The sequence below is a fragment of the Micropterus salmoides genome, unplaced genomic scaffold (genome assembly GCF_014851395.1).
Source record: "Micropterus salmoides isolate LMB-PRFRI ecotype aquatic unplaced genomic scaffold, ASM1485139v1 Ms_hic_scaffold_23, whole genome shotgun sequence".
Taxonomy (NCBI): domain Eukaryota; kingdom Metazoa; phylum Chordata; class Actinopteri; order Centrarchiformes; family Centrarchidae; genus Micropterus; species Micropterus salmoides.
Genome location: NW_024041484.1, coordinates 12,335,423 through 12,358,260, shown reverse-complemented (window position 1 = coordinate 12,358,260; position 22,838 = coordinate 12,335,423). Strand labels below are relative to the sequence as shown.

The following is a 22,838-nucleotide window of genomic DNA, read 5'->3' as shown; positions in this document are numbered from 1 at the left end:
AACAGTCTGATTGTAGTTGTGTTTTACAGTAGGATGCATCAAATAATTTATGGACTTAATGTATTGTGGTATTCTTTTAAAACTTGGAAATTGTCTGAATTTATATCTATACTTCGTGATAAGAGTAAGGACTTGTTTTTATACAAACCCTGCTGAAAGCTGGAAATCATTTGCTAGCCTGCATTTGATTGCCTCATTGCTATACCATACTAAAATATATGTATTTCTAAGGGAGACATGCAATGAAGCCATAAAAAGATTCTTAAAATATCTTAGATTAAGTCTATGATGCCAATGGGATATGTACAGTATGTAACTTGTGTTAACAGATCATAATAAAACAAACCAGTTAACAGAAATCATGTTTACTACAACCTTCAGAGACTTCTCAGATTGTGCAACTGGCATTTCTAGACAGTACACATTTATACAAGAATGTAGAACTGTAAATTTAGCAGCACCAAGTCATACATCTGACTGCTACAAAATAATATTCGACATAGCTGAAAATAGTACAAAAGAAAACATCGTCTTGCCTTTTCTGGCTTTTCTTCTGGAAAAGCGTCATCATGCTGGAGAACTGACTATTCTCAACACGTTTTCATCAAAATAGGTTAAATAATGAAACGCATGTTAACCATTTCCACAATGATGGGAGACTGTTCGCTTTTTAAATAAGGAAAATTAGTTGTTTACCAACATTTGACAGAGGACAACTTTTTATCTTTTATTTATAATTAACATCTTTCAACAGTCAACTTGAAGGTATAATTGGTCTGTTCAAAAACTAACACTGTTCATTCCCACATACAATGCACCACTGCATCCTCTCCACGTTGAGTTCGTAGGTTCAATCCAGTAATCCAAAATGTATCCAAGATATCCATCATGTTCCGCAGTCAATCCTACCATGCACAGTCTTGCATACAGAAGATCACGCCAATGTGTCAGTAAGATGAGCTGTGATTGACTCCTGTCTTTGAAAGTTTATGACCCGTCAGGGCTGTAGATGGGGTGGTCGAGTCACAGACGGAGGGCTCTGGCTGCCGAACCGCCTCGTCCAGCTCGCTGATGAAGTGTTTGAGGTCCTCAAGGCAGCGTTCTCGGATCTCCCCGAGGTTCTCCCTGAGGGGAACCTGCAGTTGCTTCTCCAGGTTGGCGTCTTTAGCCACCAGCATCTTTACCACCATGCCAAATGTCTCACAGTCCTGACGGTACACCTGGAAGTGGACAGGCATATGAATAAATAAGGCATAGATGTTTGACATGCACAATTTAAAAAAGACCAACAACAGGAAAACCTTTTTTAAAGCACTCTCAGGAGACACATTGTATGGTATGTAAATATAGGACAGAAAAGTGTCAACAGGCAGAGGTCAAAACCGATGAGAGAAAAGATCTTAATTGAGGAGATGAAAAGCTGTTTCCTTCCTGCCCTACCTGGCGCCTGGGTGTAAATATTCCAGCGTCATTTAGCCTGAGCTGATCATTCTGGTGTTAATACACATCATGCAGTGTCAAAAGATAAACACTTCTCCTCTGGAGTTTAATAGAGGGCACTTTATATAGAACAGGATAGCCCAAGAAGCAAATAAAACTCCAAACTCCTTTAGTGGTGGCTCAGAGGCTTATAACAGGTGTTAGAGGGACAATGAGGAAGAGGTACTGTATCTTGTTCGGGAGCTACTTTTTCCACACCGAGCTTCAAATGTCTCAAAACAACAGAGGGAGGCCACTGCTGCCACATAAATTGGTTCGATTTGTAAAATACCAAGACAAGAGATTTGTTTCCAACTCATGATCCTTCACACGGGTTGACAATCAAATTCCAAAGGGAGAAAATATCAGTCACATAAGCTGACGGTAATATTTTTAAATGTCAGTTTCCTTTTTCCTAAAGCTCCAGGCGTGCTTGTGGGTGGGTGATTGATTAATCATTTAGTCTTTAAAGAGGTCAGAAAATAGAGAAAATGCCCATCACCAGCTTCAAGAGCCAAAAGGTGACCTCTTCAAATTTATTTTGTCAAACCAATGGTCCAGAAGTGTAAAAAAGGCAAAATACAAAACCCCCCCAAGAAAGTTGGAACCAGTGACATTTTGGCTTAAGAGAAAACTTACATTGAACTGTGGTTAATTTTATGTCGATTGACCAGTCAATTAATTGACTAATCACTGATCATAAAAAAACCCAATCAAAATATTATCTCTTTTAAAATGTATGAAAAAAGTATGACCCTAAAATTATCCAAGAGACTTAGAATATCATGGGGCTGCAACAACCTCACTTTCACTGTGGCCGAGGACCTTTGTTGGATCGCTCTCTCCCTCGTTTCCTGTAGTCCCTCCACTATCACTATCTAATAAAAGGCATAAAATGCTTAAAAAATAAAAAATAAAAATACACATCACATATGAGGGCCTTTTCTTATTGGACAGTATGATGGTCTGTTTCTCTACAAGAATGGCTACGTCCACAGTGACAAGACACTCACACCTCAATTTCTCTGTGGGACGCTGATATCTCCTGTCTCTGCTTGTCTCCATCTGTCCCCACAATATTTCAAGACACACTTCTTCGTCTAGTCATTCTCTATGCCTTGTTTGGTCTTACTCTCCATCTCTTTCATTCTCTGCGTAAGTAGAAGTGAATGAAATAACAGATACTGCGACTTATTATGTCGGACATCAAGCCTCCACTGTAAGAGTATAGCCTTTGTGCTGCAGGCGGACACAAGGGCATGTCCAATGACAAGGGTTGTGTGCGGATGTGTCTGTTTATACGTGTGCCTGCCTCTGAGCGCGTGTGTGTGGGTGTAAAATTAGGCCAGGCAAGGGTGAGTTTCAGTCATTCTCCGGATACCAACAATGGCTTCTGTGCTGCAGGGCGTTCAAATCCACTGGCTTATTTATAGCTTTGCGCAGTGTTCCTCGAACAGAGCGCACGGCTAGAGTAGAGGAGAGATCAGAAATAAAGATCTGCTGTCAAACAGAGTTAATGTAATTGCAAACAACAGAGGGCAACTTTCCAAAATGTGCATTAAACAAAAACATTTCCACTGTTGTCTAAAAAGCATAGTGTATTCTGCCAATAGTGAGTTGATCAGAAATTAAAAACGACAGCTCTTTGTGACAGAAATGTTTTCTGGAAATCACATGTTCCACAAAAACAGCCTGCAGCTTAAAACACAGACCAATCAGAACCCCTGATAGTACCAAACATGACACTTTACTGAAGACTATATCTGGTGAAGAAAGTTAGTAGGGCTTTTTATTTGCCTCCTTCTTGACCTACAGCAAACACTATGAGTATTATGTGGGCAGTGACCAGAGTTTTCAGTTCTCCCTCTTAAGGTGACCTGAATCAATTTACAGGAATTTTGTAGTGAACAGAAGGATACAAACAGTTTCAGGAAAGAGTGCTGATGTAAACATCCCGCCTCGCCTGGGCGTTTCTATAGCCTCATAAACGTGCGCGCGCACACACACACACACACACACACACACCGAACCTGTGGTAGCAACTTGCTCTACTGCGCAGAATTTAGTAACAATGGAATGTATCTTTTCATCAGTATCCTATAATCTCATTTGAAAGCTGACAACTGAAGACAGCAAATTTATTTATCTACTTATCAGAGGAAGTATCCAATCAACTGTGCTGACAACAACTTCTATGAACACAGGGAAAGTTGTTCCTATATAACAATGTGCTGACAATGTACTTCCTGTATTCGAAGCGCACTTCCCGAAATCCCTCCCTTCTTATCCAATCAGGAAGGAAAGGACCTGTTCTTGACTTTGGGGTGGGGTCTCTGCCTCTAACAACATCTTTAAACTTTATTTTTCTACATCCAGTTAAAACAGGATTCGGAGTGAGTGTGTGAGCCAGGCTAAAGAAAAGAACAATAATGAAAGAGTCTGTGGCTTCAGTCCAGTTCTGCCATCTTTGTACATTAAAAAATAATAATAATAACTCAATGAGGCTGGAACTGTCTGGCTGTCTGTCTTGTAGCCAAATATATTTAGGTTCTTCAACAAATGAAATAAAACTCCTTTTGTATCACAGCCTGGACTGTGAGGAGTACAACATAATACCATTTACTGCCTGTCATGCCTTGTCACTCACTATAACCAGTAAGTCTGTAAGGCTGCCAAAGTCAACTGCGACAATGAGAACGGGTTCAGGTTGAATTTCAGCAGACCAATTTCACTTAGCTACACAAACACACACCGTGGCGCTGGTATAACGCTGCCCAGCACGCTGCCTGGCCAATGATGGAAAGTTCAGCCCGTAATCTGTGAAAAGTGTTTAGACTGTTAGGGAGCTTTTGAGGACCTACTGGACTGGACTGTGTTTGCGTCCGTGTTTATAGAATAGATGGCTGGACAAGATTGGATGTAGAAAGCCAAAACATCGGGCGGACACTTGTCAAGTGGTGCCCGCTGCGACAGAAACACTACTGCGACTTCACAGAGCATGTGAAAGTGACTTTGTTGTTTCAGACTGAAATAGAAAGTCAACCCTGTTTAACTGCGTGTTCTGGGCATGGTGGGAAATTAATGACAACCATCAGACAAGTGCTTATACATTTTCCAGTTACTAGCATCATGTGAAAGAAATCCTCTCAGGTTTTGATTGATGTTTACCAACAAACAACTAGACAGACTTCAGATGGTTCTTTCTATTTCCATACTTCTCTCCTTTTTTCCCCTGAACTTGTACAGAGAATAAAGAAAGACGCTGGGCCGAATTTTAGATTTGATGATTAAACATCTATTTCTGACCTGGTTGTGTCGGACAGAAACGGTGACGGAACTTAACAATCGTGACTAATCAAACCAGCCTTCATGACAGACGGAGTGAGGACTGCCAAGTCACAAACAACCTTAATGTGACTTATCTAAATATCGCAAAAGCCAAAGAAAGGGACAAGAGGGGGAAAAAAGCTGGAATTGTCAGTAAAAACATATCATTATCCTACAATAAGTAATCCTGGAGAGAAAACCTGAAACTTCATATGCCTAGAATACACCGTTTTTCATTTTCAATTACTTTTCCAGACCTTAATTTCATGACTACATTGAAGATTAAAGCAGGGGAGCATGCATTATGCTGACAATGGAATGATGACATAGTTGATAAGACCATATTAAAATACCTAAAGGTTACTCTTGACATGGATCTTGGTAATCATTTTCCAAAATATGTATGAAATGATAACAGTCAAATGCCTCATTATACCTGATAATAAGAAATAAAGCTCACACAATAGAGCTCAAATGAATGCGAGGAGACTCAGACGGGGGGAGAAAGACACAGGCTATAAAACAGGCTTGAAGCTGCAGCGTCAGCAACAGTGTTATAACAGCATATAGGCTTCGTGGCGCAACTATATGTGAGAGCGCAGTGTATGCTCCAGGGCAGAGCTGGCTTAGGCTTTTAATGGTCCCAGTAAAGCAGCAGTAGTGCTCACTGGTGCAGGAATGGCCCTCATTAGATAACTGAGCGGACCTGGAACCTCGAGCCTGGGGTGGTTTTAGCGGTCCGGTTTTAGTGGTCCGCCTCCCAATTTATTGTACACACAAACCAATACCAGGTCTAAGCTGTACTTGTGCTTCTACTTTCTTTTATATGTTCCTGTACCATTTACATTATCCTCGTGTTTCCAACCCCCCACCCCCCACCCCGAGTGCGAGCCTGTGTGTGTGTGTGTGTGCACTTGTAAAGATGAGTCAAACACTGACGGAGGGTTATGATATTTGAGCCATGTGGGATATTAAACTGGTGCAGGGTGTAATGAGCATTTGCTGTAGTCACACCAGTCAGGATGGGAGATGAAGAGCCACCAGGAAAATGGCGATCCATCTGGCACCCAGCTACTTTAATTACCCATCTCTTAAATACTATAAAAATCTAAAAGAGAAATCTGGATGGCAACAGTGAAAGTGGCTGGTGAATTTTAGGATATACCCACCACTGTGACTGGTAGACAGAAAGGTTCATTTCCTGCCTTGTTAGGAACATAGTATATGGCTGTTCCAGTAATGCCTATCCAGTAAAATAATTCATGTGTGAGTCAGAGAAGTCAAGGCCACCATATGTATGGGATCGTTTGCCAAGGCATGCGCCAAGTTGACATTTATAGAAAAGTCTTACAAATTACCAACTTGTAATGAGAAGCTTGTAAATGCAGAGATTTTCCAAAAGGGGCAACTGTGAGTTACTTACACAAAATGTTCATTCAAATATATTTTCTTTTATAAATGCTACATGAACACAAATTAAAGAATTCTATAGAGTAGTTCGAACTCCATCCAGTTAAAAACTGGATGTAAATTTAAGATGTCAAGAGTTGGGATGAGTTGGACAGGTACCTTCTCTATCTCCTGAGCTTTGGCTGCGATGGCCAGGGCACGTCGCTCTTGAAAGTTGTCTATAGACGACTTCTGGCACTCCTCCACAGCTGGAGGCACCAGTGGCTCCTCCTTTTCTACTTCTGGAGGATGGTTCTCCTCCTAAAAGTTAAGGAGAGAAAGGGGGTATGTTACCATTTAGAAAACTCAGAAAAGTGAACAAGATGGATCAAGCAACTCTTTTACCATCACAGCATGAGAGAAATTAAAAATGTTTCAAACCAAGAAATGTATGGCAGATAACCACAAAAGTAACATTTATAAAAACATTAACATTTTAAAATGTGTACTACTAAGCTGACACAATGCCAGCAAATACAGACACAGAGAATGGTGAAAGAATGTAAAAGGTCGTAGGTCAGCAAAGTATAGCTCAATCGCAGATATTCAGCACAATACTATGACCTGATCTGCTGACGGGTCAACTTTACAGGAAATTAGGTCATGAGGCGTACAAATGGATGAAGCTTTGATATACAGTAGCTTCTACAGCTGAAAAGCCAGAGTTTACTCTTGTGAGTGTTGTGGACTTCTACTTGCATTGACAACTAGTCAAATAATTAGGGATTTATAGGAACTAAAGCACTAAGATAGGAGATAGGACTAAGAAGCTCTCTATCATGACATATTCATTACAAGATATATCGATATTCAAATTGTACACATCACGACTACAACTTGGCATAGTATTAAACTTATTTTTCCATGTAAATTGGAGAAATTGACATTTCAGCTGTTTTCTTCAGAATAGGCAATCTGGCCAGACAAGCCATGATGAGCCATCTAATGGGTAGACTGGAAACCCTAGTACCTATAAGTATTACTGTGAAAGCCAAAAGAAAGAGCAAAGGGGAGAAATAGGCCAACTTGGATCACCGCTCAACGTCTTTTGCTCATTTCCTGATACTATTAGAATTCGAAGGCCAGGGAGAAGAACTGCCCAGCCATGACTAAAGTCCACTCATACATTAAGGGAAAGAGGCCAGGAACTAAGTCATATTAAATCTCTAGATGTCCGAGGAAAGAAATTACAGGAGATGGTACATCACAAAACCTAGTGTGGTCTAAAATAAAAAGCACAACTCATAAAGCATCATCCAATTATTCTTTCTTCCAGTTCAGTCCCTGAAGCTATGCTTGGGTGAAGTCCAGTGTCTACGCTTGTGCACATATGAAAGATCGAGTTGAGTCAGTCTTCAGCCTCCTTTGCCTCAATGAAAAAAAATATCCCTGTCGGTGTCTCTCACTTCAACTCGCTGGGCACAGCCCAACCTGGAAGGGATGTTACACTATCAATACAAAGCTTGACAGATACATTTTGTGCAAACTGGACTAAAATAAAATGTCATCAGTCGGGAGGTCTGGGAAATCTCTTTTCAATGCAATACTAAAAATGAATTTTTAAAAAAAGGTTCCTTTTTCCTCTTATTTTTTTCCTGGGAAAAAAAAGCCTGCCTTGTCTAGTGAACCATGAACTGACCTTTAAAATTAGGACTGCTGTAGATTCCTAATTATAAATGCATTGGTGGAGTATTTTACTTACTCTAACTGATAACCTGCCAAACACAAGTTAAAGGCTCATTGTCTGGCAAGGATGTTCAAACAACATACTGTACACTGAGAAATCCATAGTAGAGGAGAAACGGCACCAATGTCTTGAAGCGACAACAAATTAGTATTTATGAGCTGGCTGGCTCTCTTTCCATCATCATATGCCTATGCCTTCATTAAATCAAAACGGCAACTTTATCCCCATTAGCTACCCTTTCTAAATGTACTTTGGTATAAGGAAATCACAAAATAAAGTAGAACAGACCAAAACATGGGAACAGATAAGCATTTAGTACCAGAAATCGATTATATCCATTTAGAACATTGTCGACTGGTAACTTTTGGTCATAAACCAAAGTATTGAACAAAGTGAAATTTTGACATGATGATGGCTCTAGAGGAAAAATAAAAGGGATCACCAAAGTTACTACAGTTCATCTTGTGAGAAACATGAATGTCTGTACCAAATTTATTGGCAATTATCCAAAAGTAGACTGAACCACTAATGTTAACCTCATTGTGGCGTTAGATGAAACGCCAGGGGATCATCACAATCATTAGGATGCACTGTCTTGTTTCCAAATTTCATTTTGTCCAAAGCTTAATGACATTCCCATCACCAGCTGCATTTTCAGTTTAGTGCTAATCAGCAAAAGTTAGCATGGTAACATGCTACACTAAAATGCCTCACCACTAGCAAGGCTCTTTAGGTCCCCTCAGTGGTCTCTTCTGACTGGCTCCAGAAAGCCTGCATGTGTGTTTGTTGAATCCACACAGCAGGCAGAGGCTGGGGCCATAAGTGCAAGCTTTACTGGGGGCACAGGCCTTTCATCTTGGCCAAGGTTATGGGTCTGTGCCCCCAGAACAGAAACCAACAATGCACCACAGGCTAGATCAAACACAGCAAAAAGCAGCAGTGTGTATGCGTGTCTATGGAGGGGTGGGGCACTTAGTTAAACTTTCATCACAGCAGTTGATTGGGTGGTGGTGGGTGGTTCCTGAAAAAATGTACATGAAAGGAGGAGAGGGAAAAAAACGTATTTCTATGTTGTATCTTGTAATTTCTGACATATAAAACAAGTGCAGGGGTTTACAAAGACACCCACAATGCCCACTATGACAGCCAAAAAGACAATCTAGCAAAAATATAACAAAAATGGCTACATATAAATTACCTCCAGCATGTTCTGAAAAAGATCTAAGGGATGCAAATGAGATAAATAATAAAGACTGCACGGGGTTTCCCCCCTTCTGGTTTGTATATCCCTGCCTCTGCTTAAAAACAATGTATATTGTATACATTTTTTACCAAACTTCAACAGCTAAATGTGCAACATGCAACAGGAAATAATTGAGTCTATAATTAAATAATATAACTACTAACTTTCAAATTAGTTCAGTAGAAGTTAATAGATTATTTTTAATGAATAAGAGACAGCAGCAAAGGTCACTGCCTGTTTGAGACCTGGTGGCCTAACTGTTAAAGAAACAGTTATTCTTCAGGAAACTGATCAACCAGCCAGACCAGTCTCTGTCCGTTGATAAACTATAGGAAAAAGTTTGACATTTCGACTCTGGCAGCGGGCGGGTGTGTGCGTGAGACGAGAATCACCACAACAGTTTCACGGGATCGGGCCAGTTACACAGAAGCCGTTGCCATAGTTACTTCGCGGAGCGCTTGTTTGCCTGTCTGTTGATGAGGAGCGCAGAGCCAAAAAAAAAAAAATAATGTGCCAAATCCTTTAACATAAGGACTTAAAAAGCAACCAATTATACAGCAAAGTGTATATAGGCTATGTGAGTGATCAATCGACAACAACGTCAAAGTAAACATTAGATGCCCTATAACAATCAAAACATACCCAATTTATCCGATCCTTATTGCCAACTCAGTGTTGGGCAGGTTACTCAGAAATAATAGGCTAGCATATACTCCTTAAAGTAATATTAGGTACTCTACCCTACTACTGGGTGACACAACGCCACTCTCTCCCGACGAGTCCAAGCATCACTGGCAGTAGCGGCCGGAGTTTCTTTCTGAGTTTCACGTTGCTGTGCTGCATTAGCTAATGATTTAATTAAGTTTAGATGTAGAATTGTTTGCAGTTGAAAGCTTTTTGCCTGTCGCACAAAGTTTACAACAGACGACAATGTTCTTTGCATCTTAGACTGTGACACCGTAATGGCAATAACATTACTTACAGCTGTCGAAAATACCTCTCCTCCCTGTTCTCCAGTCTTCCTTTAGCTTTTTGGCTAAACTTTACACACATCAGCCTGTAGTGATGCAAGAGATCACAAACTCACTGGAGAGGTCCACCAAGATGGTGCCTCAGACTGCTGCCTCTGGATTACGCTCTGTAGTGCTATTGCTTATAAACGGCCGTCCCTCTCTGGTAACATTTACTAAAGAAGAGCTGTAACGTTTTTATACAGTTTGCTTTGGACAATTTGACTGATTTGGCGCAGGGAGTAGCACATTTATGATACACAACGGCCGTGTTCACATTCCCGATGTGCCGTGACTTTACAATCATAAACTATGCATCGCTCATGGCGACGTTCCCTGGTGGAGAAAGTGTTGCTGCCGAGTGCGCAAGATTACACAACACCGGACAATTTCATACTTTCTAAAGAAGAGAAAACGGTTCTCGGTTCTCGCTAATGCGCCCCAAACTCTCTTTAAAAAAAAAAAAAAAAATCTGAGTTTTGTGAGTTGTTGAGTTAGGGGAAAATATATAAACGTTGTGAAATGCTGTCTACTATAAAATCGTTAATTAATAATTAATATAATAATTATTGACCTCCCTGTAAATTCGGCAAATGTAATGCATGACGTTATTCCTTTCTTTGTATATGGTGTCAGTTTGTCCCGGTGTCTTGCAGTACTGGTGTGTAAACTGCTCAGTCACTAAATAGCAGATCAGCTGCTGAGATCAGGACTTGATTTCAGAGGAACTTTCTGTTGCTGCAGCAGAAACGTTCATTAAAAGATGCATTTTTGAAAACAGTATTTATTTTATTGTTGTGACTGTTAATTAGCACATGCCTAAAAAACCTCAAGTTTAATTTAAAAGCTGAGTTAAATAAGGCGCATTGTGTAATTTTGCAATTCATAATCCGAATAGTCGATTATTTGTTTCAATAATCAATAGATTAATCAACTATCAAAATAGTCTTTAGTGCAGCCCTAGTGCAGAACAGCTGGCTCCCATCTTCACACAGATCTTCAACAGATCACTGGAGCTGCGTGAAGTTCCCTCCTGCTTCAAACGCTCCACAATCATCCCGGTCCCCTAAAAACCCTCCATCTCTAGAGGTCAATCAACTATCTCTCTGGTGCGGTCAGAACAACCTGGAGCTTTACACGCTCAAAATTGTGGAGATAATCGTAGACTTCAGGAAGAGCCCCCCCGACTCTGCCCCCCATCACCATACTCAACACCCCCCGTGTCTGCTGTGGAATCCACTATATCCCAGGACCTAAAGTGGGAGCCCAACATGGACACCATCATCAAGAAGGCCCAGCAAAGGATGTACTTCCTGCGCCAGCTCAGGAAGCTCAACCTGCCTAAGGTGCTGCTGATCCACTTTTACACAGCCATCATCCAGTCTGTCCTCTGCACGTCCATCATCTGGTTTGGATCTGCCACCAAAAAGAACAGGAGCAGACTACAACGGACAGTCAGGACTGCAGAAAAGATCATCTGTGCCAACTCCATTCAGGACCTATTCCAACTTCTCCCCTCTGGTAGGCGCTACAGAGCACTGTACGCCAAAACCAACAGACACAAGAACAGTTTCTTCCAACAAGCCATCACTCTGATGAACAGCTGATTTCTGACTCAGTGTCAGGAACAATTCCTGTGCAATAACCCAGTAACTCTGACTCTAATCAGCCACCTGTTTACTGGTTACCACTTATTATTTATTCATAATTTTCATACTGCTCATATTGTTATATTTTCATATTGTACATACTGTATAACAAATTCACCTACCTCAACTAAATAACATCTGCACATAATACTTTATTCCAGCATCCTTTGCACTGTGCTCCATCACACTGTGTACACGTATGCATGTATGTGTACCTGAATATGACAAGCAGCCCAGTGTCCCTGTTACACCAGTGAACATGCCCGAAGTCACAGCTACGGGGTTTTACTAAGTAACACTCTTAGTAACACTCTTGACGGCTTTTAAATAAGTCATTCTTTGCTTACCCACCCACTGAGCTTCAGAGTTAAACACAGCATGCATCTGTTTTTCTGTCTTTTCACTGCAACTCTGCATCGCGATGTAATGTAGCATATTTATAACTTTATAAATAAAACAGTGGGGGTCATCTTCATGAATAAAAAAAATCCCCCCCTCTGCTGCTTTTTTCACAAATCACACGCTGTACAGTTTTTTAGGCTTTTTTATTTTAGGCTGTTTGCCTAAAATAAAATAGTCACTGACACAGGAGAATTAGATAGATTTAAAAATGTGATTTAACAGGTAGGTTAACCAAATCACATGCATTCCACTAGAGTTACTTTTATATTGCGTTAATGTCAACAAGTCATAAGTACGATCGAGAAAGCTTCTATATTTTAAAGTGACAAATTAGATATATTGAAGTATGGAAGTAAATGAAAACAAAGGAAACATGGATGCCTCACATCAGCCAAAGTCTGTTGTTCAATGTAATTAAACGGAAAGCTTGCAAGTCTTTGACATGGGAATCCTTCCCCATCTCTGCCATGGTTACCAAGACGTGCTGGCTTCTGATAGTTCAAAAAGGCTTTTCCTGTGACCCCTCTGTTACATATCAATTTCACACAAGCACATGACCACTGACCTGCTTAATCTGCCAGACACTCACAGCTACCAAACACAGTCAGTCATTCTCTTAAACAAAAAAAGGAAACGATTGTTCATTGTAAAAGGTCTAAACACATCCCAATGAGTTCCACGGGGACTTCTTCTGGCTTTGCGGCTAAGATCCTTTGATAAAGCTATGACTTGGGCTACTGAGTTAGCCTCTTCACTTCTGGGTGGCCTCAGCTAGACGCATTGCGCCTAATCACATCTGATTCTATTTACACTCCTCTGTATAGTTTGGAGATGGATGATATCAGCAAAGCAAGCTATTATTTTCCATACAGGCAGGAGATTCAGTACCTACTTAAAAAAATTTTTTTTTTTTAAAACAAAAGCACTTTAAGGAGCTACGTCTCGTACTTTCATTGACATTTGAGACCTTCTCCCTAAACCATTACAAGTTCTAGTGACTGAAGTCTGCTTACAACACAGGTAAACAAAGCACATGCCTGATGGCTTTTATGCTCTGCGTGAGGGCCACTTTAAAACCCATTACTTCAATGGGACTAAACACTTATTAGAGGGATGGAATTTAAGAAGTTCCAGATGCATCCTGCTGTACAGTGACAACAGCGGAGTCCATGAGAGAGGTTCGGTACTTATCATCATCATCAAGATTTTCATTTACTGTTTCCGTGTACTTGAGCTCACCTTGTTTGAGGTTGCACTGTGTGGGGAGCCTTCTCTTGACAGGCCAGGAATTTTGTCTGGAGAAATAAAGGGACAAAAAAGGTTTGACAGTGAGACTTTAGTGAGGGGCAAAATACTATGATTTGGAATAAGAAAATGATAAACTACAGAAGCAAAAACAGCAGGAAGCAGAAATTCAATGTTAAAGGGACAATTAGTACATCTAGAAAGTTGGTTAAGTATGTGCTTATGGTAATCAGGACCCTGTAAAAAGGTGGTGATGTGTGGTTCCAGGATCCAGAGAGGTACCTAGGCTAGAACATTTGGAACAATCAAGAAACAAATGGTTCACAACCGCGCTCCAAATGCCAGTGGGTGGATTTGCTGTAACTTACATTTCTATCTCGTAGAGATTTCCATTAATAGATCAGACACCATTTGTTCGTCTACCAACGTTCTTCAAGCATACAAGGCTTTGTAACCGACCAACCAAGTCTACCATAAATACGAACTCTGAGGACCTCGCTATGGAACAAAAACACACCAAAGTGGAAGCTTTGGCTTCAGGAATATCCATCAGACATCCTATACCCTTTCCCTCTTCTTCCACACACGACCTGGTGGCATTTTTATGAGCCCTGACAAAGTGGCAGACAGAGCAGGGAGGAAGGCTAGCTGCTGGACACATTAGAAACTCTCTCCGTCTCTCTCAGGTTACCCAGACTGGTAATGGGTTAAGTTTAATGATTTTAACCTTCATATCTTTCCGAAACAAATCCTCTGCATGTCATCTCATTTTGCTTTCATTAATTTATACTGAAAAACAATAATCTGAAAGAAATGGTACCAAGAATGTACCATGTAAAATATGATCTAGGAGTAGTGTTTAAATTGTCTATTTCCTCAGCAAACGTGATTTACAAGTAGAAATCCACTGCAACAGCCTTTGATACAACTTTTCTATCTATACTGAACTGTACTTACCAGTCATCTTGCTCTGAGAATAAGTCTCTTCATACCCTGTAGGGAGACCAAACCGTAAGGTCACTGGCTGTGTACATAATAGCTAGGCCTTCTATCGCACAGCAATCTAGCAAGCAAACGCACTGCCCTGACCCTTCGCTAAAAATATAATTAATGATGGTATGTTCTGCTTTCATCATGCATTTCAATAGTTTTGAACACATAACAAACGTAGCAAACATGACCACTTTTAATTATTTATAAAACAAATAAAAAAGGTCCAATGAGCTTTTTTTCATGAGTAAAAAGAACCAATCAAAATGGAAATTATATGTAGAGACAACCAGCACTGAAGATGGAAGCAGGCCTAAATAACAATGTACTACTTGTGGAAATAGGGGGTTGAGATCTACAAACAAGATGCAGTAAAGAAGGAGATACTTTAGCACTTTTTTTACAGTCCACTTGATTCATGGTTTACTGTTACCTTGCTGGGAAATTAATTTTGTAAACCCATACAGTACAAAATACATACAAACATTTAATGTAAATCTGGCAATCAGGCATTAAAATTGCTAATTAGCAATTAGCTGTCTGTCCAAATGCCTGCATCTCAGTACATCACAATGCAGCTTTAATAAAGACTATGAAAGCCCCTGTTTTTGTAGCTTTCTTAATTGGTGGGGACATTAACTTAAATTTTCACGTTGTTTTTACAGATCAGTGTAGGAACCATGGAAAGTGCTAACGTACCTCCACAACAGGTAGTAGAAATGGTTTATATAAAGACACTCATTACAGCAAAGTCAACACTAGGTACTAGCTTAAAAAACAAAACTCGTGACCTGGGTGAAAGAATTTCAGAGTCAAATAGGCGCCTGAGTTTACTGTGTTTTGAATTGTTTAGGGTAAATTATTTTGACTGTTCCTAAAATTGCATTCTATAGGTCATATTCTATATTTTTACTGATATTTAGAAGTTTAACTTGATTTTGGTTAAACATCTACAGGCCTTTAATTCATTCTGTCCTCCATCATTGTATCCTTCTCAAGACTTATTGGCAGTCATCTTTGGAGTATAGGAAGTCACAACGTTTCCTTCTAACATTTATTCTAACATGACCAGGAATGGATGCAATGTTGTGTGAGGAACAAAAAAATCAGCTTATCGTCACCCAAGTCCAAGCTTTTTTCACATCACTAAATGTACAGACCCAAAGTGTCATGTCCACTCTGTTGAGGAAAGAGCGCCCCCCAGTGGTGCTCAGAAACACCTGCGTGGCCCTCTGGACCATCCACACCTGAAAGCCAGTCAGCGAGATTATCAGTCAGGAATAAGACAGTAAAAAACATGAAGAATGACAAAAATTAATGCACATTTTGGGGGTACCAGTTATCAGCCTATTCCTAGTATTAAATTCCCCTTGTGCCAGGATAGACAAAATGCAGTTTTAAAAAGAACGCCACACTCCATCAGGGGAGGACTAAGTTCTACATACTCTTGCCTTGTTGGGAGGGAAATGGCAGGTTCTTGGCTCTGTCTGGTGAGTAGCCTCTGCTGCTGACACTGGAGCCGGAGCGACTGTGGGGGGAGCGGGCAACCTCACGGCGCACAGGGGATCGGTCTCTGAGTGGAGGGAACGGGGCTGCCTTTCTTCTGTAGTGGTCTCTGTCCTCCCTGGAAAACAAAGGTGAATGTGTGGGCTGTCAAAATTTGACTAGTCCAAAGTTAGCTCCTCTTTCTCATCTGGCAAAACTAACTTACTAGTTACAAACCAATTTCTGCCACAACTGTTTCATAGAATCTAAAACACAAGTACTTCTTTCTTTCTTTCCTTCGTCTGTGCTAATACAGCACAATGCTGCCATCTAGCATTGTGAGGGTCATTGTGCAGAACTAAACACACAAGTGTGAATACCGTGTATAAAATTCTATATTGTGACTCAAACATAATTAGAATTTAAGATATGAGTGTGAGAAAGGGATGACAGAAAAACAAGAAGAGCCACAAACAAGAGAAAACAATAAACAGGGAGGATTAAAAAGATGGAGAATGTAAAAGAATCATGAGGTTAAATATATGCAGGATTTCATATAGACTAAATCTCCTCTTTTTGACTGCAGCACATACACTTGGGCAATGATGGCACATGAATGCCCTATGCTGTGAGTAAGCATGCATTCACTCGTACCCTCTGTCCAGGTTGAGGATGGCTTGCACTAGTGTGTCTTCCCCGCTCTCTGGGAGTGATCGGGGCGCTGGGTAGATGCCCTGGTTTCGTACACTATGAGTAGGTGGCGCACGGGTGCTAAAGGAATAAAAATACACAAATATGTGGTCAGTAGCAGATACATACTGTACACAAACATACTGTAAACATGGCAACAAGCATCATTAGGTCAATTTGTATTTAACTTTAGCGGTCGTCTTGTGTGCATATGTTCACTCGCACAGACTTCACTCGGTAAAAAAACTTGGTAAAGCAACAGTAGACACTAGAGTGCAGATGTCTGTAAGCCACCGATGGACGATCGTCTATCGGCCCAAACCTACGCTGTATAAATTTTTGATAATGTGTGCTGATGGTCACATGGTAATGTGTCAACTGTGTGATATACAGCTTCACTTTATTCTTCCCAATATGAAAACCTTAAAATGGAAAAAATAAAAAACTTGCATATGCATTGTGCAAAAATGTTTTGTTCATTTGTTTACAGACCTCTTACCACTCCCTGTATCCGCAGTACCACCCAGTATCTCTAGACTGCTTTCTCCACACCACCTCCCACCATTCAACAGGCCAGAGCTGACCTCTGTGCCCTTTCACAACTCGAAATGTTTGTTTTCACGTCTGCCTGCTAAGTGCTGAATCTAGTTGGTATATCTGACTTTCTTTCTTGATTATTGCAACTGAAGATTGTAAAGCTGTCTTCATTTCTGCAACCCGAACCTGTAAATACAGCTAAGAGCTGCAGGTAGACTAAAGAGTCAAGTGTGGGGCCAGGTGAGCACTGAGACCACAAGAAATGTGACTCGGCCGAGAGAGGCAAATATAGGTTAGAGCAGACCGTGATTTATGATTGCTGCCATGTAAGCAAACCTTTAAAAAACATCTACTGAAAACGGAGGCCTACTTGTGCAGTAACCACCCCTTGCCCTATCCAGAGAAATTAAACACAGAGGACTTGTTCACAACATTAGTGCATAGAAAGACAGACTGCTCCCTGCCATCCATAATGATAGCATCCAATATTCTGAGTGATATCTGAAGTACAAATTAATAAATAAGGTTAGATTTTTCCTGTAAGACAAATGAAAAGATTTTACCCAAACTCCAAAGGCCGTCCTGTGTGTGGGTCTTCCCTGGGTCCTCTGTAAGGATAGTCCTCCTATACAATAAAGATAAAAAAGATAAATTCCATGAAAGGGACCTTTTGTGGCACTTTTTGTTCATGTAATTATATTATTTCCTAAAATACAACACGTTTTGGAACGTAGTTATAAATAATCTGTCTGAAACTAAAAACAATAACTGGCACTGGCAATGTAGCACTCTTGAAGCTTTAACTATAGCACCTTCTGCTGGTCAATGACAAGTGTGCATATTAAACCAACAACAGTAACATGATATGCAGTTGCAATATGCCTGCAGCCATGGAAAACGGTACATGTGTACAGAGATCTTTTTCACTTGCCTTTATAGCTTCTGAATATTTTCAAATGTTTAAGACTCTTGGTGTAAATTGATGTATTTAGTAAGTAGTAGTGCTGTTGTAAATTATGAGTGACAGGGACATGACAAAAATTATGTTCATGATGTAGCAATCAATTGTCATTGTGACTAAACTGTTGTTTTGTAAAGTGCCAGCTGCTAATAATCCAGAATTTTGAAACTTTTTGGCCCATATTTTGCTATAATTCAGTGTTTTGTTTGCAACTATCCCTTTCATTTTATTCTTATTTTGTTTCCTCAAACAAGCAACCTGATTTTATTTTTTGTGACTTTTTCTTTTGAGACAGACATTCGAAGTTCCCAATATAGTTTTGTTTATTCTCTGCAACACAAAAGTTTACTCTACACATTCTTCAAATGTAATATGTTCATAAGTATACAATAAGGTACATAACAATATTAATTGCATGACATTAATGCTCTCACCCTCCTTGAAGGTGGAACAGCTCTGCGTTCAGCAGGGAAATGAAGGCTGTCACTATGGTAGCCCCTCTGGTCTTCATGGTAACTTCGTGGGCCTCCTCCATTTGGGAAAAAGCGTGGACCTCCTTCGTACTCATACCCACTGCGACCGTAGTCGTCCTCTGGCCTGCCAAAGGGGCCCCTCCTCTCCACTGCTCCAGCTGCCCGTGGATACGGACCCTGCCAGAATGATTAAGTTTTAAGTTTTGCATGTTCGGTGAATTTTATTTTTTTAATGTAAGCTTAAATAACCCATGATTTATGGTAAAATGCTGACTAAATACATTCCCTCATGTAGAATTAAAGTAAATTTTTCACAAGGAGCATACTGCTATTCAATTAAAAGAATGATTCTAGTGGTTTGGCATGTTTTAGAAGAAAAAAAAAAACTCTTCTCACTTGTGTTGGAATATGCATATTTCTGAATGTGATACTAAAAAGTGATAAGGAGTACACACTCACCGCGGGTCTCTCCCCTAAAAATCGGTCATCGTATGCCTCTCGTATAGTCCTGTCTCTCCTGTAAGTCACTGCAAAAGGCAAAGAGTGAAATATTCTGTTATCACCGAACATGTAATGACACAAGGGTGGTTCCACAAAATAAATAAAAAACAGTTTCTGTATTCATCAACTGCTTTGGGCAGCAATATTCCAGTGTAACACATTATCACTAGATATGCAAAAACATACAGTACTATAACAACATCATAGTCAATATTTAATTTGATGACATCCATTGACCTGGAACATTTTGTGCTTGTCTGTCTGCTCACGTGAAAGCATTTTGGTTTTGGCATCAGTCAGGATCTGCAAAAATACTTCAAGTACCTATTCTACACATAATATATATATGATCTTGATTTTAAGCTCAATTTAGCCAGTAGTGGCATTTCTCTCGTTTTGAGTTAAATAATGTACTGTAAAGAAAAGTATTACTTACTTCTGGACTCAATGACTTCTGTGGATCGGGTGATGTAAGGAAGATAAGATCTTCAACACAATCTGCAACAAGTGTTTTAAAAATGTATTAGACTATTAGACTATACACTTGGATAAAATTTTCAAGCAAATCTTTTGGAAAGAGTGTTTATATTATGCCCATAAATGAACATGTAGAAATGTATCTGTATCTAACTGTATGAAAAATAAAGCCCGTTCTATTTTGCCCCCAAGCGCAACAACGTATCAAACAACATAAGATACTAGGGAGCACTGTTTGAACAAAACGTGTGATCCAGCAGCCGGCGGAGCTACTGCTGAATGTCGGTTTGACCCAACACCATGTTCCACATAACACCAGCTTGATAGCATCCAACCGACAACTACTCGACCGACACGTTACAAAAAGCATTACATTTTCTGTGACGGTGAATTAACTACTCACTATTGTAGTTAGGTACATGTAGAACGGACAGCTAGCAAAGCTAATTAGCTCACATCTTGCTGCAAAGACCCGCACATTTAATTTAACCTGAGAGCAAGTTAACTAATCGATACTGACACACAAATGACAAATAAATGTTTGCGGCGAAATATGCCATTTTATAGATAAACGGTGTTAAATAACCCACAGCAAAGATCATTTATTTCACGCAAATTAGGGAAACAATCTCACCTTCCTCTATCGTTTAGTTAGCCTAGCCTTTCTCTTAGCTAGCTACATGGACAACTGTAGTTTTATTGGACGAGGGGTAAGCACACGTCATCAAGTTGCGACGTCCAGACATGGCGTTCGTTTCTGTTTGCTAAATATTAGCTACATGTAAATACACTAAATTCTGAAATTTTAAACACATTTAGATATTGTTCTATCATCGGAGGCTGTGTTGGTAATTCATTTGGGTAATGTACTCAGGTTCTTTAAGTACTGTTACAATGTTTAACCAATGTATGCTGCATTAATTAGCTACATTGGTGGACTTACCAAGCTAGCTATGTAGCTCGTTGTGCATTAGACATTTTTATGATCATTTGGCTATTTTGTCTTACAGTGTGTCACATTTGTGCAGTATGAGCGGGGGATTGGCACCAAGCAAAAGCACTGTGTATGTGTCGAACCTACCATTCTCCCTGACCAACAATGACCTACACAAGGTAAGTTAGTCTTTACAATTGTTGACAACTGTTTCTTGGTGTTATGAAATAATGTTAACCATGCTTTTGTTTTGACAAAATTCAACTATGGTCCTTGAGTCCAAGCAACTTCCCTACTGAAACAGATCACTTTGTCTCATTTCAGCTATTCACCAAATATGGAAAAGTTGTAAAGTAAGTAATGAAAGTAATTTATTTTTGTATTACTTATATGTTACAGCAATGTGTAAACCAAACAATGTAGTCAAGGAATACATAACCCACAACAGTCAGTTAAGGCTCTAAATGCTTGCCTGTAGTAATGCAATGGTTCAAAAATAGGTATTTATAACTGTCATGCATATTTCAGGGTTACAATCGTTAAGGATAAAGAGACTCGCCAGAGTAAAGGAGTGGCGTTTGTTCTCTTCCTGGACAGAGAGTCAGCTCATAACTGTGCAAGAGCAGTGAACAACAAACAGGTGAGTCTATTTCACATTAAGGCCATTAGTTTTTACATACTATATGTCAGTGCGTATAAGCTGCAGTCTCAAGGTCAGTGATTTTTCTTTGATGCATATTCAGTTGTCAGTTTTTTTTTTGTCTCCCAGTTGTTTGGCAGAACAGTGAAAGCGAGCATTGCCATAGACAATGGGCGAGCAACTGAGTTTATAAGGAGACGGAATTACACAGACAAGACTAAATGTTACGAATGTGGGGTAAGTGCTTATTTATCTTTTTTTTGTGTGCTGAGAGATTGCTATATTTTATTGAATTACAGTTGCAAGTATAATCTCTTTTTGCCATCAAATCACAGGATACAGGTCACCTGAGCTACGCATGCCCCAAAAACATTCTGGGAGAGAGGGAACCTCCGAAGAAAAAAGAAAAGAAAAAGAAGAAAAAGGCCCAGCAACCTGAGCATGTGTACGTATTGTAAAGCTGATACTGTGAGATGTTGTGTAATAGATGTCATTTTTTGTAACTCCTACGTCTTTTACTGTATAGTGAAGAAGAAGAAGAAAGTGAGGAAGAGGGAGAGGACCCAACCTTAGATAGTCTGAGCCAAGCCATTGCTTTTCAGGTAAGTGTGCAGATATAGAAAACTAAGTAGGGAGTGTAGACATATAATTTAACATTTTATTAACTGAATTATATTATGGAAAGTGTGTCCTTGTGACCTAAACATAACTTGTAACAGCTCTACTGACATACTGCCTCAAAAAAGGGGATAGCAAGGAGGTAATATGAATAACTGCTGTTTGAGGTGGAGGCTAAGGGAAGTAGAATTGACTGCATTTTAACATATATAATGGGCTTTATAAATTTTTTTTTCTCTGTCATAATTCTTCTTCTTTTGTGTCCCACCCAGCAAGCCCGTATCGAGGAAGAGGAGACACAGACGAAGCAGGCACTTTTGGCTCAAGAGGACGGTGCTCACGCTTCATCATCCTCAGACTCTAAGAAACCAAGGATCAAAAAGAGCGCATACTTCAGTGACGAGGAGGAGCTCAGTGATGACTAATATTATTAATAATAATAATAAAAATAACAACAATAATAATACAGTTTGGACATAAACGTGTTTCTCAAATATGGCTTTATTTTGAAAGTTGTACTGTATAATATTGGGAAGTTAAAAACATGCTTCCATTCACGCTGTAATGTTTCCACAGTAGGATTTTTTTTTTTGTACATAGAACTGAGGCTTTTTTTATATTTTTAGAAGCACTGTATAATTGTTCTTGGGTTGATTTTTTTTGTGTGTGTGTGTGTGTGTGTGTGTATGGTGTTTTTCTCAGTCAATAAAGCCTTGTTTTTTAATGACAAACCAAATGAACTGCTGGTTGTTCTGGTATTAACCGCAGAACTGCAGATAAAGAATGCTGAAAAACATTATTTACTACTTTGCTTAGTTCAATTAAGTAAATGGGAAAAAAGAAAGTACACACAACTTACGGTCAATTTACTGGTTGGATTATTTTTAGGTATGAGTAATTCTGTCTATAAAATGTCAAATTGTGACAAATGTGTGTCAGTTTAGCAAAAGGTTGTGAATTTCTATGGCCGGCAGCCAAAAAGTATAACAAAAATGACAAAATTGGCTATTCATTTTAAATGTAACATATAGGCTATATTTA

General features: G+C 39.7%; 2 protein-coding genes across 7 annotated transcripts; one reads left to right on the top strand and one right to left on the bottom strand.

The window, feature by feature from the left end:
* Nucleotides 1–349: 349 nt before the first annotated feature.
* pphln1 (periphilin 1) lies at nt 350–20,301 on the bottom strand. 6 transcript variants are annotated; one of them, XM_038738340.1, is made up of 12 exons: nt 20,240–20,301; nt 19,565–19,626; nt 19,087–19,154; nt 18,589–18,804; nt 17,757–17,818; nt 16,621–16,737; nt 15,927–16,105; nt 15,642–15,728; nt 14,449–14,484; nt 13,486–13,541; nt 6,376–6,516; nt 350–1,220 (listed from the first exon to the last, which is right to left on the bottom strand). In XM_038738340.1, coding segments are annotated over exons 2-12 (1,236 nt in total). In that variant the 5' UTR covers nt 19,566–19,626; nt 20,240–20,301; the 3' UTR covers nt 350–947. The 6 variants fall into 6 exon arrangements, with proteins under 6 accessions (XP_038594268.1, XP_038594269.1, XP_038594270.1 ...); XM_038738341.1 differs by having other exon boundaries at nt 15,933–16,105; XM_038738342.1 differs by lacking the exon at nt 14,449–14,484.
* A 21-nt stretch (nt 20,302–20,322) lies between these two features.
* Nucleotides 20,323–22,533, top strand: zcrb1 (zinc finger CCHC-type and RNA binding motif 1). The gene is made up of 8 exons (XM_038738347.1): nt 20,323–20,466; nt 20,616–20,718; nt 20,864–20,892; nt 21,068–21,179; nt 21,309–21,416; nt 21,515–21,624; nt 21,706–21,781; nt 22,070–22,533. The coding sequence occupies exons 2-8, from the start codon at nt 20,635–20,637 to the stop codon at nt 22,220–22,222; spliced, it is 672 nt and encodes a 223-aa protein (XP_038594275.1). The 5' UTR covers nt 20,323–20,466; nt 20,616–20,634; the 3' UTR covers nt 22,223–22,533.
* Nucleotides 22,534–22,838: the final 305 nt, after the last annotated feature.